At 57.3% G+C, this 17,725-nt stretch overlaps 1 protein-coding gene across 2 annotated transcripts in view; it reads right to left on the bottom strand.

The window, feature by feature from the left end:
* The window catches only part of ERG (ETS transcription factor ERG), a 99,963-nt gene that overhangs the window by 43,908 nt on the left and 38,330 nt on the right, over nt 1–17,725 (bottom strand). For both annotated transcript variants that reach the window (XM_045852746.1, XM_045852747.1), the window contains exon 2: nt 9,939–10,156. In XM_045852746.1, coding sequence (XP_045708702.1) covers nt 9,939–10,156 — 218 coding nt within the window. The remainder of the gene's footprint in view (nt 1–9,938; nt 10,157–17,725) is intronic.

Here is a 17,725-nt window from a genome sequence, read left to right as displayed (position 1 = left end):
GGGGACTTCCCCCAGGCGGTGTGGGGCGCCCCCTGCACCGAGCCCGGCCTGGTGGGGACAGTCACGTGCTCTCGGCTCCGCCAGCGCGTGAGGATTTGGACACTCGGTTTGTTGCTTCTGAAGTGCACCCACACAAGGGCATCCTTTAAATGCTGCATGCTCAGATGTCCCTACAGGTGTCTTCTAGCGGTTTCTGTGGAAACCCTACAGCGATTCGTCAGATGCTCGCTAAACGCATAGTCATTTGGCAAATAGGAAGGGGCTCTGTCTTTCCGTTTGGGACATGAATTTCTTTTTGCCAATAAGCGTGGTTCCCCATATTTCCCTCAGACACTTTTAAGAACGAACAAAAGTTATTATGCAAATCGCACCACGGTGAGCTATCACCTCACACCTGTCGGGGCGGGCGGCCACCCCAACCAAACAAACGGCAGCAGGCGCTGGCGAGGCAGGAGGCGGAGACACCGGAGCCCCCCGCGGCACCGGGGGTGGGAGTGCGAAACGGCGCAGCTGCGGGGCAAGCAGTGTGAGCGGCCCGCGGAAGGCTTTAAGAAACGAGTGACCATACAACCCAGCCGTCCTCCTTACACACATCCATCTGAAACTGGAATCGGGGTCTCGGCGAGACATCGGTCCTCCTTTGCTCACCGCAGCACTTACTACTCACAAGGGTCGAGGTGCAGACCAGCCCACAGGTCCGCTGATGGACGAGCGGATCGGGAACACGGGGTGTGTAGGCACAAAGAATGCTGTTCTACCTCCAAAGGAGGAAGTTCTCCAACACATGACAACCTGGGTTCACCTTGAGGACAGTGTGCTGAGTGCCATGAGCCAGCCACAGAAAGACGAATATTAGGCGATTCCATTCATGAGAGCTACCTAAGTCACACTCAGAGAATCAAGCTGTGAAACGGTGGTTGTGGGGGGTGGGGGATGGGGGGAGACAAACGAGGGAGGCTGGGCACAGAGCGAGGTGCCCCCAGCACACAGCTCTCGGCTGCGTCAGCAATGGACCTCGAGAGACAGCGTGTCCCCGGCCGGCCCTCCACAGGGGCCGTTGCTTGCTTTTGAGAAGAACTGGCCCACCAGAGAGAGGCGGGCAGGAACAGAGAAAAAAATAAATAAGTAAATGATTTTAAAAATGAAAAGATCTTAAGAGATGGAACGCTATATAGTCCAGTGTCCACAATCTTCGGATTCCTACATTTTCATATCGAATTTGCCTCTGAGAGCACCCAAGGACTGAGGGGAAACACGGAGTCACAGACCTCATTGGGTTGCTCTTCTGTCTGGGGTTGGACTCGTGCTGGGGGCGGCTCCAAACTCTTTTCACGGATTAACGCTGTAACCCATGTGTGGCTAAAGCATTTCAAATGCTGTCCCGCACATGATAAATGCTGTGGGTCAGCTGTTACTATTCTTTCCATCAGCACAGCCCCATGAGGTCAATACCTGTAGCAGGGATGTTACAGGGGACGCACAGAGGAGTTGATACAGGCTGGGCCCGAAGTCCCTGGGGTCCTGAGTCCAAACGCTTGACCCTAGGACCCTGCACGGGGTTGGGGGGTCTTTTCCACAGATGCACAGCATAAAGCTGGCACGAAACTGATCTCAGTAGACTGGGTGCGGGCATCCCGATGGGGTGTTTCCAACGAGTGACCTGGGAGTGGCCCTGAGGACAGTCACGGGGAAGGTGCGGGTGTGAGCTCAACCGGGCCTCCGTGTGCAGGCAAGGGCAGAGCCTCCTGGGAGACGCAATGTTGTCTGGATACACAGGGGGACTTGGATGTCTGACCGCCTCAGGGTACAGCTTGATGTCACGTGCTCCTCCCCGAGACTTCCTCGAGGGGCTCAGCGTGGCACGCACCCTGTACAGGTTGGGCCGACATCCGTGAGCATAGGAGGCAACGGGACAAGGGCCCGCGCTGAGAGGGCAGAGCAGGGACGAGTCTGACTTAGATCATGGGCCTGAGGAGAGAGAGTTGAGGGCCAGGACAGAAGCTGGCCCATTGGGGGAAGTGGCCAACCTAATTCTGTAAGATTAGGGGGGCCCCAGCCCACCACAAAAGCTGCCTTTAATCGTATCCATATATAATACCTTTCCTCTTTTAAAAAAAATATTTATTTATTTTAGAGAGGGGGGAAGAAAAGGAGAAACAGAGGGAGAGAATCATCGATGTGTGGTTGCCTCTTGCACGCCCCCTACTGGTGACTTGGCCTACAACCCAGGCATGTGCCCTGACTGGGAACTGAACCAGTGACCCTTTGGTTTGCAGGCCGGCACTCAATCCACTGAGCCACACCAGCCAGGGCACCTTTTTTTTTTTCCCCTTGTAAAAGAGTCATGTGCCTATAAAAATGTACTGAGACATGAAAGCTTTGATTTTTGAAAAAGAAAATAAACTTGGCGTCTCACACTGGTTTTTCCCACATCAGAGTCCGCCTAGAGCAGCAGGGCAGAGTCCACTGTGGAAAACACCCACGGGGACAAGGCACCGACGCGGCCACGGCTCGACAGGGGTGGAGCCCCGGCCCTGTGCTGCCATCTGGGCCGAGTGTGAACGGCCCTCATTTATCCAGGACTGTCACGGAAGGCAGCCCCGAGCGACGGCCCCATGCTCGCTAGCACATCGCATCTGCGGTGCACCCCCCAGGGGAGAAGTCAGCACGGGCTCTCTGGCCTTGCAACAAGTCCCAGGTGAGTCGACATCCAATTTAGGAAATCGATGTAACTCCTTCTGGTGGACAGAGGCACACCCGGGAATCTTCTAGAAAAGCTACCCTTCCTTCAAGACCCATCCTCCTTCCTACTCCTGAAGTCCTCTTCCACTTGGAGACAGGGCTCTGCCGCCTTGGTCTCCATCACACGCTGGTGGGGGTGGTTCCGGGCTTCGGGCCCACGGCGACCTTCCCCAAACACAAACGCCCGCTGGCCACCTGCCACCCAGCTCTTCCTGCACCCGGAGCGCCTTTGGGTGAACCCTCACTCCCTGGGAGGCTCCGCGGCCACCTGGCCCTGGACCCTCGCAATTCATTTCTCATTTAACAAGTATTTACAGGGGAAGTCTCTATGCCGGGCACTGTCCCAGGTGCCGGGGGGACACGGGTGCCCCTGTTGTCCCAGCGTCTCCCCACACTCTGCCCCTCCCCGAATTCCCCACTGCATGCTCCATACCCCCCCCAAGCCACCCCCTGACTCTCTCATGGGCAGGCATGCTCCTGCTGACTCCCATGCAGTCTCCAGCCCCTCGCTGTTGACTAGAACGCCACCGTCTTGGCGAATGCTCACTAGTTTCTTAGGTGGTGTCCTGGGATGGAGCTACAGCGGGGCAGCAATACATAGGTTTCCTTTGGCCCCTCCCCCCGGAGAGCCCCAGGGGGCCAGTTCCACCCGCGGGCCGGCTCCCCAGGAGGCCGGCCGGTGGAACCCAGCACCCAGCGTTCCCTCCGTACGTGGCTTTCTTCCCGAGGACCCCGAAAGCACGTGCTCGGCCCTCATCGGCCGGACAAGCCCCTCATCGAGTTTTATGGCGTGAGTTGAGGTGAGTCACCACAAAAGGTATTTTTAGGGCCCGGGACAAGGAGGGGATTGTCTGCAGAGCTCTGGGGTGATTGGTGGGTCTGTTTTACTTCTGAATCCGAGGTGATGGAAAAGCTGCTTCAGGCCCCCGTGGCCCGAGCAGTGGGTGGAGCTGGGCAGTGATTCATGGGGAACTCCCGGCTCAGCCCGAAACTGTAGCCGTCTGTCCTCCCGGCCGAGTGCGACTCTTGCCCTTACTAAATATTCTCCCTCACACCTGGGCTTGCAGTCTCTTCCCACCAGCCCTGCCCCCATCCTCCAAAGCAGCTGAAGACTAAATTAATTAAAAAGTCACCACCGACGTACCCACAGTGAGCTCTTTGTCCCTGGGAGGGATTGGAAGTTTCCCTGGGAGAGTCTCGTTATTTGAGTACACATTTAGCAAGTTCTCTTCGCAGCAGAAAACGGGTACTGGCGAGCCCACCGGACGTGCGCCTCTCGAATGCACCCTTCTGGGTTTCGTCATCTGGAAATACAATGTTCTATAGATCGAGGTCCCTGCAAATCGTTACACGACCTCTTTTCTGCCCTGTGAGGGTTTTTGTTTTCTCTTTTGGTTTTGTTTTTTGTTCTGTTCTCTCTCTCTTTTTTTTTTTTCTTTTGCTTGATATACTTTCATTTCTCAGGGAGGGAAGACTTAAGCCCAATAGCCATTTCAGGTGCCTCAGGCTTTTTATTTTCCTAACAGGCTATGTAACTTCTGGTTAACCAAAATGACTTCCCCTCTGAGACGAAAAAACGCCAAAGCCGGCCCCCAGCCGCCGCCCGCCCTCAGTGACTGCAGCGACCCCGACCATGGACCTCGCCGGCATCCTGGTGCAGCACTCGGCCCCCGGGCTCTCTTTTCCGACCAAAAGAGGGCTGTCGTTTCCCGTGGGAAGGGACAGCCAGGATGGACGGACAGACAGACAGACGGGGAGCCTCGGCCCCCCTGCCTCCCTTCTCCCTGGCGGGGGCTCTCTCCACCCACGTCTCAGCTCTGCAGCCCAGCAGGCTGACATCCGCAAAGACACAAGGCCCCTCACAAGTGGGACACGCCAGCTCACTGACCTCACCACCACGGCTTGGAAAAACCAGCCGGGTGCCAGTCCCCCCACCCTGAGCCCCCCACGGCCTGGACGGCGGCCGAGCTCCACCAGGAAGCTGCTCACACCGGCCCGCTTAGGACCCTGCGGCAGAGAGGTGCAGGCACGGCCGGAGCTGCGCACTCCGCCGCCCTGCGGTGATGCGGAGAGTCGTGTGGAAAATGCGAGAAAAGTACACGCGACGTCGAGGCTCCGAGAGTCAGAGCAGGAAGGCGTGGACGGAGGCCGGTCCCCGGGCCGCGCACACAGTGAGAGCCACCTGACCGGAAACGGCCTCCAGCCACGACCCTCTTCTGCAGGGCGGTGCGCGGGCAAAGCCTCTTCCCACACAGCGCTGGAGGGGGCACGTGAACGGCCGTCATCCTGAACTTGGGGGTTTCTGTCTTTCATTTCAGCCCGGCGAGTGTTTAAGGGGCCGCTGGGGCGCTCAGACCGCGGGGGCTCTGCTTCACACCTGCTGTGTTCCAGAGGCGGCTTTGCCTGCAGACACCTTGGGAAGGCAGTGCAAGGGGAGGGCAGGTAGATCGGCCCGCGGCAGTGAAATAACATTTGCTTTTAGAACGAAACCTTCATGCATGTGACATGCACACACGGCACATATTCGGTGAAATGCAGTGTTCGCATGTAATGCCTCTCGGAAGACAGAACGCAGAGCTTGTCCGTCGCCCGGGGAGACCCGCTGCGCGGCTGTCTCGGGGGGCACAGACACGGTGCCCAGCCTCAGGGGGAGCCCCGAGGGAGTGGGGAGGGGCACGGGCCTGTGGTCCAATGGCCTACATACGACAGGTGCTCTTGAGCAAAGGAACCGAAACTTTTGGAAACTCAATGGTCTTCATCTGGAAAATGGGGATGGTTCCAATGCCATCTTGCAGATTTGAGGAGGAAATGGAATGATACATTGTATCTAATAAATCCCGAGGTGCTGTAGAAATAACGTTTAGGATGACTCCTCACGATTCTCGTTCCTGCCCGGGTGGTGGGAGTCACACCTGCCTCCGACGACGGCCCTCTGTCCTTGAACTTGTCGAGCTATCGCACAGAATCTTGCTCACCGCTGCTGGACCGTGAGCTTCTCTCAACCCGTCCTCCCCGCAGAACAACCCCGTACACAACACAGAGACAACACCAGGCGCCAGCCGGCTCGGCGCAGGGCTTCTCACCTTGGACAGCACTGGCGTGCGGGGCCAGGTCATTCCCTAGGAGGGGTCTGCTGCCCAGTGTTTAGGATGTGGAGCATCACCTCTGGCCTCCACCCACTGGATGCCAGGAACGTCCCCGTCCCCTGAGCTGTGACAATAAAAACATCTGCAGAAGCCCTGGCTGGCGTAGCTCAGTGGATTGAGTGCGGGCTGCGAACCAAAGCATCGCAGGTTCGATTCCCAGTCAGGGCACATGCCTGGGTTGCAGGCCATGACCCCCAGCAACCACACATTGATGTTTCTCTCTCTCTCTTTCTCCCTCCCTTCCCTCTCTAAAAAATAAATAAATAAAATCTTAAAAAAAAAAGTCTGCAGACACTGCCAGGTGTCCCCTGGAGGCACAGTCACTGCGGGGGAGAACCACTGATCTAATGAATGGGGACCCTCTGAACTCAGGCGAGGAGGCCAGAGGGGTCTGCCCAACCCCTCCCATTCGCTCGGCGGTTATCCGAGTGAAGCGCCTGTCCCCAGGGTCTGAGCCAGGCGCAGAGGGGCCTGGGCTCCAGGCTCAGAAGGATCCCCAGCTGTGGCCCATCCAAACCTTCCCTGGGGGACGGCAGCATGTCCCCCAAACCAGGGGTTCATCCTCGCTTCCCTCTTCCTCATTCCACAGAGCCAACCCACCAGCAAGCCACACAATTCTGCCTTTAAAACAACCACAACAGCCCCTGGCCGGGTAGCTCGGGTATCTCAGGTAGCTCAGTTGGTTAGAGCATCGTCCTGTTGTGCCAAGGTTGCAGGTTCCATCCCCGGTCAGGGCACGTAAAGAATCAACGAGTGCATCATTAAGTGGAACAACAAAGCAGTGTCTGTTTCTCCCCCTCCCCCTCTCTCTTTCCCCCTCTCTCCTCCCCCCACCCCTGCACCCTTCTGCAGTCCTCACCATCCCTTACCTGCAGAGGCTTCCGTGCAGGAGCCCAGGAGGCCCTGCTGGACCTAAGTAACATCATGTGCCCCCAGGGTTCTCCTAGCTCACTCAGACGGAGGGTCGCACCCCCTCGGTGGCCCCGCAATCTCGCCGCTGAAGAATTTTGAGTGCTCCCCTGCCTCCTTGCTCTTTCAGGCCGACTGCTGGGGTTTGGAGAGCGGACTTGGCCTCAGCACCCAGCTCTCAATACTCTGCAAGGTCACGGCCTGAACGACCCCACTAACTCACTGATCACACGTACGACCCCCTCTCCTATTCCCATCCCGCCGGGCTGAGCCCCTCTGGTCACAGGCACCCGGCCACCCCAGAGGACGCCGCTCTGAGGTCTGAAGGGACGGCCTGGCCCACGGCTGACCAGGGCGGAGGCCGAGAACGCAGGCATAGTCAGGCTCCTGTGCCCACTCGGCCAGGCCGTTGTGCCCGGAGAGTCCATCCGATGCTAACTGAGGCGTTGCTGTGGACCACACCCACGTTCAGTGAAGGGGACTGGCCTCGCCATGGGTGGGCCGCGTCTCATCAGGGGACGGTCTAGGGAGCCAGTCTGAGACTTCCCTGAGGAATTCCGCTTCACGTGCTGGGGCTTCCAGGCTGCCGCTATGCCCTGCAGACCTCAGGGGGACCGGAGCCCCTTGGCCTGGTGCAGGGCTGCCTGAACCCCCGCCTTCATCCCTGTGCTGACCCCTCAGGCTGGAAGGGTGGCCCCGCAGGGCAGGTGGGCAGCAGGCTGCTGAGGGCAAGCACCGGCCCACATCAAAGGCAACGGTACTTGCACTTGGCTTGCAAGACAACGAACGGGCTCCTACCCACCCCTCTCCTCCTCCTTTTAACTCGGGAACAGCGCAGAGGGAACAGGAGACAGTTTTGTTTCTGCAGCGCTGCCCTCCCCTCCTCACGGCCCCCCCACTCTGAGGCCGGCTCAGGCCAGACTCCGGAAGTGAGGGCAGGGCACGCTCACTCCGCCCCCACTCCACACCCCCACGCACACACCCCCCACACCCCCACACACCCCCCCCACACACACCCACACCCCCCCCCACACACCCCCACACCACACCCACACTCCGGACACTGGTCTCTTTTCTGCAGGTAGGAACTAGCGTTTGAAAAAGAAAGCTCTGGAAATGCAGCTTGCTGTCGTGTTCCTGCCGTGACTCTCCCGGAGTGTGTGGCATCGGGGGGTGCCATCAGAAACGGATCCCCTGTCCCCCCAAAACACAAAACCAAAGCCAAAGGCAGACCGCATGCCCGACCGCAGGGCCAGCCCTGCTGCGCCTGGTACCCACGCACTCGGGGTCACCCACCCTTCACAGCGCGGCCACGCCCCCTTCTTCTCAGCCTCAGACACGCGGGGCGGGGCAGAAGCAGGTTCGTTCACCGCCGTTTGGGTGGAGACATCACACAACAGCTAACCAAGAAGGCACAAGAACAAACTCCGCTTCCACACCGACAGCTGTAACCTGCTTCTGCCCACATCTGGTCAATGGCCGGCGGAAACGCTCTACCAGATGGACAGGGGCGACCTGTACGGCATCTACACACAACAGACAAGTGGTGCCCGGGACTCCAGTGCCCTGGACCCTAGGATGGATGGCACTGTCTACCAGGGACCTCTCAAAAGTCTGGGAATTACTCTCTTGATGGGGCCCAAGGTGGGCCTGCCTTGGCTCGGGTTCCACGTGGAGCACCCACCCACGCCGTGGGAATGTTCAACGTCAGGGCGACATCCCCGGTTTCAAGGGGCCGCCAGAGGCAGAGCGCCAGCCGACTTCTCAGAGCCCGGGAGAGTCATGGCATCTCCCGCCTCCCCCTTTGCCATGTCCAGCGTCACTGTGGGTGTCCCCTCTAAGGCACCAGGACTTGGTACCTCCATGGACGGCGCACGGGAAGTTGAAGCAGTGGCTTCCGACACTTAGAAAACTGCACTTAGCATTAAAACACAAACCAGAGTCCTGGCTGGTGTAGCTCAGTGGATTGAGCGCGGGCTGCGAACCAAAGCATCGCAGGTTCGATTCCCAGTCAGGGCACATGCCTGGGTTGCAGGCCATGACCCCCAGCAACCGCACATTGATGTTTCTCTCTCTCTCTCTTTCTCCCTCCCTTCCCTCTCTAAAAATAAATAAATAAAGTCTTAAAAAAAAACAAACAAAACAAAACCACAAACCAGAAAGGGCCTACGACAGCAGTGACAGAGGGGGAAAGGCCCTGGGTTGGAATCCAGATTTGGAGTCCGTCCCCCTGGTGACCTGGAGTCAGCCGGGGAAAGCCTGAGCCTCCGTCTCTTCCTCCACCAGGCGGGGACGAGCGCCCCTCACCGGGCTGCTTGGGGGAGGGCCGGGACATGGGGGGTAAACGGGCTCTGTACACAGGGAAGCGCTAGAGACCGCGGGCTGTTCTTACGGCTCTGGCCGTGCGACATGTTTAAAAATCACCCTGTCTTTGCCCTGAGGTTTTTATCTTCTTCTCCCTGAATGTATACAGGGTACGGTACCATAATTGAAACCAACTTGACTTTTCAAAACGGCATCCGATGAAATGCTCTCAAGGGCCAAGGATCACTCTGCACTCGGTCAGACACCCCGCCTGGCAGCACAGAGAAGTTCATGATCACGGGCGAAAGGAGAGCTCGCCTTTCGGGGTAGCGGAGAGGAGCAGAGGCAGCAGGCGTGAAGAGAGGGGGACGGAGGAGGGAGGAGGGGTGGGGGGGTCGGGGGAAGGACACATGACTAGGAAGACCCAGCAGCCGCGGCGTGCGGCTTGGACGCGGGCGGTGCTGCCTGGCCACTAGCTGACACTCTCCCTCCATAAAAACCTAACGCGGCATTATTTTCCGGACAATAAAACCTCCGAGATGAGCTCTGCCACATGTGTTCACGCCCCGCCTGCCCCCCGGGCAGAGCCCTCATGCCTGGAAAATGGAATGGAATACCACATCTTCCAAGCGCATTCTCGGTACACACACCACCGGTTTCACCGCCTCTGTCCTCAATGCTAAACTGCGGGAGAACGCCCTTTCTCAGCATTGGCCAACGCGGCCGCTCAGCGGCCTTGCTCCGGAAAGGATGCTTGGAGAGGTGCCCCTGACTTCCACTTGGCCTTGACGAGGGGGGCAGGGAACCCAGGAGGGCGAGAGCCGGCGGTCTCCTTACCTCGAGCCGTTCACCTGGTTAGGGTTACACTCCATCTTGATGGTGACCCTGGCCGGGGGTTGCGACAGCCAGTCCTGCTGGGGGACGCGCGGGCTCATCTTGGACGTCTGCCCATAGTCGCCGGAGGAGGACGCGGTCATGTCCGTCTTCGCCAGGTGCGGCGTCCCGTAGGCGCACTCAAACAACGACTGGTCCTCGCTCACCACTGACAATGCCTCCTGAGGGCCCAGAGGAACACAGAGTCAGGACGCGCGGGAGGACAGGCACGGCTCAGAGAGTTGCCGACTTTACCCTTGTTTCTCACTGGGACCACCTTGGAGCTGGTTTTATGGGCTCCCTTTCAGGAGAAAGAAAAAAGTAGCTGGTTTCCTCCCTTTCCGGCCCCTAGGAGTGGGAGCCGTCCGGCCCGGGGAAAACTTGCACGCCGGTCTCCCCACACAGCCCGGGACTGCGTGCGGCAGTGCGGAGAGGACCCACTTTAATCTCAACTCAAGGAAGTTGAATTTCAAAGATCTTAGAAGACATCCAATTGCATGTGTCATTATTTGACAAATGCAATCTGTAATTCAAGCAGACGGGAGACAGGATGGCCGCGAAGATTAAAAAAAGAAAAGTGACGGCTCACACCTAAGCATCTGGCGAAATCGCCGCGTTCCCAGGGGAGCTAAAGGGAGAGGTCCTTAGGAGGAGAGTGAGAGAAAACAGAGCACCAAAGGACAAGCACACACAGATATGAATTTTTCCACTTCGGAGTTATTAGCTGCAATAGGCTTGCAAGTGGTGCGTCCATGATGGCGAACATCTGGATGGTAAATGAACCAAAAAAAAAAAAAAAAGCTGTGAATTATCCAGATGCCTTCAAATACCAGGATGTTCAAAATATCTGGATCACCAATGAACTCTTTTTGATTTCCTTCCTCCCTATTGACATCTTTGCCCTTTTGCATGATTTGGTGAGAAGAAATAGATATTTGTGGGTGCTGGATCATTCCTGCGTGGTTTGAAGGCAAACAGGTGGCCGGCCTGTGGCTGGGCGGACAGTCCACCTACCGCCAGGTCAGCAGAGGGAGACCTGGCGTGGGAAGTTCACCCACGCCAACGATACGCCACACAGCAGCAGCTACACCTCAGAATAACCGGGATACCATCCAGTGTCCAGTTCCGTCACACACACACACAGACCCACGTGGCAGCTCACTGTTATCCCAGCCTGCGCTGGCAAACGCCGTACTGCCCTCAGCGAGGGAGGTGCGGATGCTGTTGGGTCCCCCCTTCGTTAAAAGTGGAAACTCTGGAGCCGGGGCGGAGGGTGGGAGGGGGCACTGAGGAGACTGTCGTGTCCAAACTTCTCCTCCCCAGATGAGGAAATCTGAGCTCTAGAAAGATCCAGCCCTTGATGTGAACTGTCTAAGGTCAACAGGGCACCGGTGATGAAGTCACCTTGTGTTGGGTTGTCTGCATCTGCCACCCCATAGCCCACAGTGCTGCCCTTCTTACGTTTCCCGGTTTGGGGGGTGTGTTTGTACTGTACTCCCTTCTCATTCTCTGGGTTGGTGCTAAAATGCACAAGGGTGCTCCCTGCTAGTAGCCGAGCCTTACGAAGCAGCCCCGCTGAGATAGACACCTCCCTCTCTACCCAGAAGCCTCAGAATCTTTATGGAGCACCTGCCATTTCACAAGCCCAGCCCAGCGTGCGCTCTGCCACTCGACGCCCCACCTACCCGAGGACCAACCTCGCTCACAGCTTCCCACGTGCATGGGCTTCGTGCTGTGGACCAGTGAGGAGGGAAAAGGGTGAAAAGCAAGTCTGGCGCTTTGGGTCTCCCACGGGTGGCCGGGTGCCTGCGCGTAGGCACCACCCGCCACCTCCGACTCCTTTAAGTGTCCTGGAACCACAGCCCTGTGACCCTTTGGGAAAGGGCAAGCGAAGGGTTTAAACAAGAACACAAAACGTACAGGAGGACAGGTTGTGCCGGCCAGAGAGCCAGACTCAGGCCCAAGAAAGGAAGGAAAAAAAAAAAGGGCGGGCATGTCAGACACATTGCCGCAGCGTCCAAGACGCCAACAGGCAGAGAGCAGCAGAACGAGGCAGCGGCCTGGCTCGGGGTGCAGAGACGGGCAGGTCTCTCTCTTCCGGCCCCATAAGGAGTGAATGGAGCTAAGGAATCTGAACTCACAGACTCAGGTTTCAAAGTCACATGGGCACCATGGAGTTGGGCAGTTGTGCTCAGGAGGCAAGACAAAAACGACAACTTCTTAAATAATTTCTGCAAAGCAGACTCCCTTCCCACAGCAGCACCAAGACAGCGGTTCATACGCCCAGAATGGGAACGAGGCCGGGGCTGCCCCTTCTCCCACCCGGCCCCGCAGACCCCGCCAGGGCTCAGAGAGGAGAAACGTACCGCGGAACCTCGGCCTTGGCTCACCGGCGAAAAGAAACACGAACAGATGTGTGGTTCCTATCAGAAACTGGCAGGCGCAGGTTAGATACAAGAAGCAGGTTCATTGCAAAACTACAAGCAAAAAAGTGGCTCTTTCACAACAAAGAGTGACGATGTTACAACACTAGCGTGACCTCCCGAGAAAAATTAGGAAGTTCTTGCAAACGCATCTAATGACCAGATCAACGTAGCGTGAGATTTTGGAAAAGGGACCAAAACATCAGAACTCAGACAAGGCTACAGAGTGCGCTCAGAGCGGGAGGAGTCTGCTCCCACATCTGGCAGAGCATTATTTCAGCACATGGTTTTTGAAAGAAAGGAATCAAAGTTCATTGAGATCGATTTAGGAAAAAAAAAAAAAAAACACTTAGGAGAGCCAGAGATAAGGGAGATGCACGTTTTCCCTCTGTATCTCCAAGTTCTCCTCCAAGTCCAAATCGTGTAAAGATGAGAATGGCGATGAGACTCGGGATACCAAAAGGTGCTTTGGCTCACGGCAGGAGAAACAGTCGGAAAAAAAAACAACATGTAGCTGCAGGGTAAACGTTTCAGAAGGAGCGCAACCCAGTCCACCTCCTGCAAAGACGGAGCAGTCAGAGAGAGAGAGAGAGCCGCCCCAGGGCAATTCCAACGGAACCAGGACGGCCAGACACTTGGATTTAAGTCCAGGTCAGGAGAGGAAACGCACGGATGCACAGAATCACACACACACACACACACACACTCGCACGCACGTGGCCGCCTGCCCGTGCAGCCAGCCCGTTTTAACAGCGGGCAGCAGGGAGGAGCTGCGGGGCCGTCTTCAGAGACCCCCTCCGGCAGGGGCGGCCACCGCCGGCACACACACGCTACGCTCCCACGGCCTCGCCCTGCTCGCCCACTCCACTGCGCCCCGTTCCGCCCCCGCTTCGCCATCCCTTTGCGCACAGTCTGGGTGACAAGAGCTGACGCAGGGGATCCGCCCGCTGGGCAGCCCCGGGACTTCAAAGCTGGGACAGGCTCTCGCCCCGCCCCTCGGGATTAAAACCAGAACGAAGGGCGCTCTGAACTCAGGCTCGTAACCAGGAGCACATGAGTGAGTCCCTGCACCCCGGCTCTGCGAGGGGCCGTCCGGGGCCTCGACGACGGTCACGCTGCCCTTGTCTCCGTGCCTGCCTGCCGCCTGCCTGGCTTCGCTCCTCTGCAGCGCCGGCTCACCTACCTGCCTGCCCACCCGCCAGAGGGGTCGCCTTAGCGAACGTGCGAGGGGAACTTCTCCCAGGACGGCCGGCCGGCTGGCTGGCCGCAGGACGCGGGCACTGCTGTGGTTGCTTTACAACACAGGAGTCAGCAGAGCCAAAACCTGGCAGAAACTCGGCATAACGACTTAATGTGCCTGCCCCTGCGTTACTATAAAAAGACCTGAACTTTAGATTGGTGTGCTCGCGAGTGCGCGGGGGTGTCTCCCGGCTGCTCCAGGAAAGTTGGGATAATCTGATGTGGCCGGTGGCGGGGGACCAAGGCCGTTTTTTATGAACTCGGGAGAAACACATAAACTCTCGGCAAACCGCCCCCAGACAAAAGGGCCCGCTGTGTTAGTGCGCGGTGTGTGTTTACAATTTCATTCGGACGCTGAGTGCGCACAACACGCGAAAACCATTCCTCCGGGTTTCCGTCACGGGGTAGCCGTTGACCGCGCGGGTCCCAGAACGTGGAGAGGACTCAACCACATTGCACTTGCTTGATACAGTAGGACTGAAACATGCTTTTATTTTTAAATAACTAGATCGGGGTCCAACAAAGGATCCAACATGCTTGGATTACAAACTAAAAAAAAAAAAAGGAGAAGGTCAAATGCACTTGACACGCAAACCGCCACTTCCAGCCAAAGGCCCCGATGCCGTTCCGCCACAGACGGGCATTTTGAGAGGCTCCTTTCATGCAAGCAAAAGAATTTGAAAATAAGGGTCTGGGCTCACGTTTGCTTCCAACGTGAGCCCCACGGCTCATAAAAACACTGTGATGTCGTTAACCCACAGAACGCATCATGCTTCAGTTCTCAGGACTGGCCGGCCGCAGCCGAGTGCTGAAAGCGAGAACATCCGAGACAGGGATGAGCCCTCTTCCCCGGCCGGACCACGGGATGCACACAGAGGGAGGCGACCCCTCCGCGCTGTTCAGAAATTCGGAAGACGGCCAGGCCCCGCTGTGCAGGGCACTGGATTCCCCAGTCGCCCTCCGGTCTCCTCGAGCCTGCGTGCCTCAGAGGCTTACGAAAAATAAACGGGAACATGGAGAGCGACAGGCACGCTGAGTTTGCGGTCACACTTCCGAAAGCAACGCCGTTCAGGGTCCTTGCTGTCACAACGCCGTGTCCACTTCAGGACGCCAGGGGCATCTTACACCCACGGCCCGCCTCTCCTTGGAGGCCTCGCCTCCTGACACCCCCAGTGCAAAACTCCTCCTGCACTTCCTCTCGTACACAACCGGGAGGGATCTGGAATGTCACACAGCTCCCTGCACTGCACAGTGAGATCTTGTAGCCACGCTTCTCGACTCCTAAACAGTGGACCCACCGCACAAAAAACCAGGTCACCTCGGTAAGCGCTCGGCATGCAATGCCTTTCTAACGTCTGCTTCCCCGGCCCCGTCTCTCAGGTTTGCGCAGCTCTGCAACCTGGGTGCCTCTTGCAGCCAGGGGCGGGCCACCAGTTAGCGGCAGCTTTCCTTCCTCCCTCCTGGCAGACAAAGTGATCGTTCATTTTGTCACCAGCGGCACCTCACGTTTTACGAACGACCCCAGTCACTCAGTCCTGACCACAGCCCTGTGAGCTCAGTGGTCATTCCTGCCCGTGGATGAGGACGCAGGACTCGGGGCAGATCGGCGGCGAGGAGGAGGAGGAGGCAGAAGCAGGGGCTGTGGCTCTGAGTGGGTCGCTCCCTGACCTCTGCCCCCGCACTGTCTGGGTGTTTGCGAGGAGAAAGAAGAGCCTGGGCTAATGGCGGTCGCAGGGAGACTGAGTGTCCACCCTGTCTCTCGATGGCTGTGGGAAGAGCAGAGCTGTTATTGCAGATGAGAAATGGGACCACCTAGAAAGGGAGAGAGGTTGGTAGCAGGAAGAGGTGGGGGAAGGTAAGGGGACGAAGGCCCAGACTCCCAGGGTTTCTGATGGGACTGAAGGAACAGGAGGGGAGAGGGAACATCCCTCAGGGACCAGCAGGTGACCTTCTAAGCACGACCCACCCTCCTCTGAGCCTAAAAGCATGAAGGCAGCAGGTCCCAGATGTAACCCATGATTCCTCACTCAGTGGTTGAAGTCAACAAACCCGTTCTTTTCTTTGGTTAATCGGATCATTCAGACCCAAATCGACAGCCCCGTACTGGGGTGCATTCACTGTGGCTGATGCCTGACCTCCCTTAGCAGATAACACACGGGAAAAGTAGGGCAGGTAGGACTGCCGTTTATAAACAGGCTACAGCCCCTGCCACTGGGCGGCCTGAAGTGGATGTCCGAGGACCGCATGACACTGGAGAGCTACCTCTGAGGCTGTCTCAAGCCCAGGTGTGTACAGCTCCTCTTCAAGGCAGGGCGCATGCCGGAGATGCTTCTGGAAGGTCTAATCCTGATCACATTTGGAGGAGAGAGAAACAGCGCAAACACAACAGACAACACACCCAGAGAAGCCCTCCCCTGTCACCGTTCACCTAATAGCCTCCCGCCAATCAGCCTCTCGGGAGTTTGTGTTGTAAATAATCAGGCACGGCCAGCATCTCATGTGACCGGTGTGTCTTCATCGTGACACCAAACAGCCAAACACTGCGCGTTGCAGATGCCTTGTCGAACTGGATGGGAATCATTCCGCCCCTACTGACATTATTTTCTTCTCTTCGGCGGAGGAGACATTAAAACCATATACTACAGGCAGCATCTAGCTTTGGGCTCACGTTTTTCTCATTTAACACGCTGCTATTTTCGTCCCTCGAAAATATAAAAAAATCTTGGATTGACCTCAAAGGAAAAATGTACATAGGCAAATGAAGTCTGTCTAAGGAGTGTATTTCTCCAATGTGGTATCACTTCGGCATCAAACAAGTTTACAACTCGCCATAGCGGCCAGGCGCTAGGAGGCGGAGACCCAGGACTGGTGGGAAGGTATGTACGTACATGGCATGCATGCACACGCACATACACACTCACACACGTGTATACACACACACATACACACATATATAGACGTGCATGCACCTATACATGCACATATATACATGCACACATACCTACCCCCCTACCCATCCTTACCATCCTTATTAACCCAACACCTCTGAGGACCTTCCCATAAGCTTGTCTTCCAGCGTCTCCCCTAGGGCAGATGTTGCCCAAATGACGGCGAGAACCCGAATTCTTCCCTTTTCGCCCTTACTTGTCCCTTCCCTTCCCATCCTAGACGGTGCCTTCCCTCCCCTCAGCACACCCCTTCAGAAGAGAACAACCTGGAGGCGGCCCCCTGGTGACCCTGAGCCGAGGTGCCCTGCTCTGACCTCCCCGGGTCTCTGCTGGGGACCCGGGCAGGTGCGTAGCCACCCCTGGAGCTCTCTTTCGCAGGTGCGTCTCCCCCACCCCCACCTTTATCCACATAGAAGCATTCTCAGGGCGGGACCCTTTGCGTACGTGTTCCTAGCATCCAAATAGAGTGTCGACATCACGCGGGTGCTGATACTCACATTAACCATGAACTAAGTCAAGGGGGCTACGTGCTTGGGAGACGCGCAGGGTGCACAGCCAGTGACCGGGATCGGCGGCTCATTGCCGCTGGCTCGGTGTCCGCAGTCCCAGCGCCACGGAGCGTGGTCCTGCAGGCTGCCCCCGAGACCCACAGAGGCTGGGACTAGGGACGCTACGTAGCTAGGGGGCACACATAAAAGAAATAAGGCTTATGTCCCCCACAAGGCAAACCAGGTTTACGTGAGCCCTGAGGAATCGGAAGCCCAACAAACCTAACTTTCAAACCACCCTGGTTTACTTTCTCAACACCACGCAGGATGCTCTTTCGGGCATCTGGAAGGAGGATGAGAGGGGACCCTGGAGCCTGGCGTTCCAGGGCCCAAGGGTCCAGATGCACAGCAGGAACACGTCCCAGAGCCCGCCGGCTCAGCAGGGTGCTGCGGGGAACACTGCTGTAGCGTGAACCCAAAAACTGGCCAAGAGGTTAAATCGTGTGCGAAGTGCCCTTATCGCAAAAACAAAGTAAATACAGAGAGCGGAAGCAAACCCTTGGGGGACGTCTTTGTGGCGCCGATTGCGGTGACGGTGTCGCGGGTGAAGGCTTATCTCCAGACTCCCTGGGCCGTATGCACTCTCGACACGT

Source organism: Phyllostomus hastatus, unplaced genomic scaffold (genome assembly GCF_019186645.2).
Source record: "Phyllostomus hastatus isolate PE091 unplaced genomic scaffold, TTU_PhHast_1.1 phas_contig_948, whole genome shotgun sequence".
Lineage (NCBI taxonomy): Eukaryota > Metazoa > Chordata > Mammalia > Chiroptera > Phyllostomidae > Phyllostomus > Phyllostomus hastatus.
This window is presented reverse-complemented; position numbering and strand designations above follow the sequence as displayed.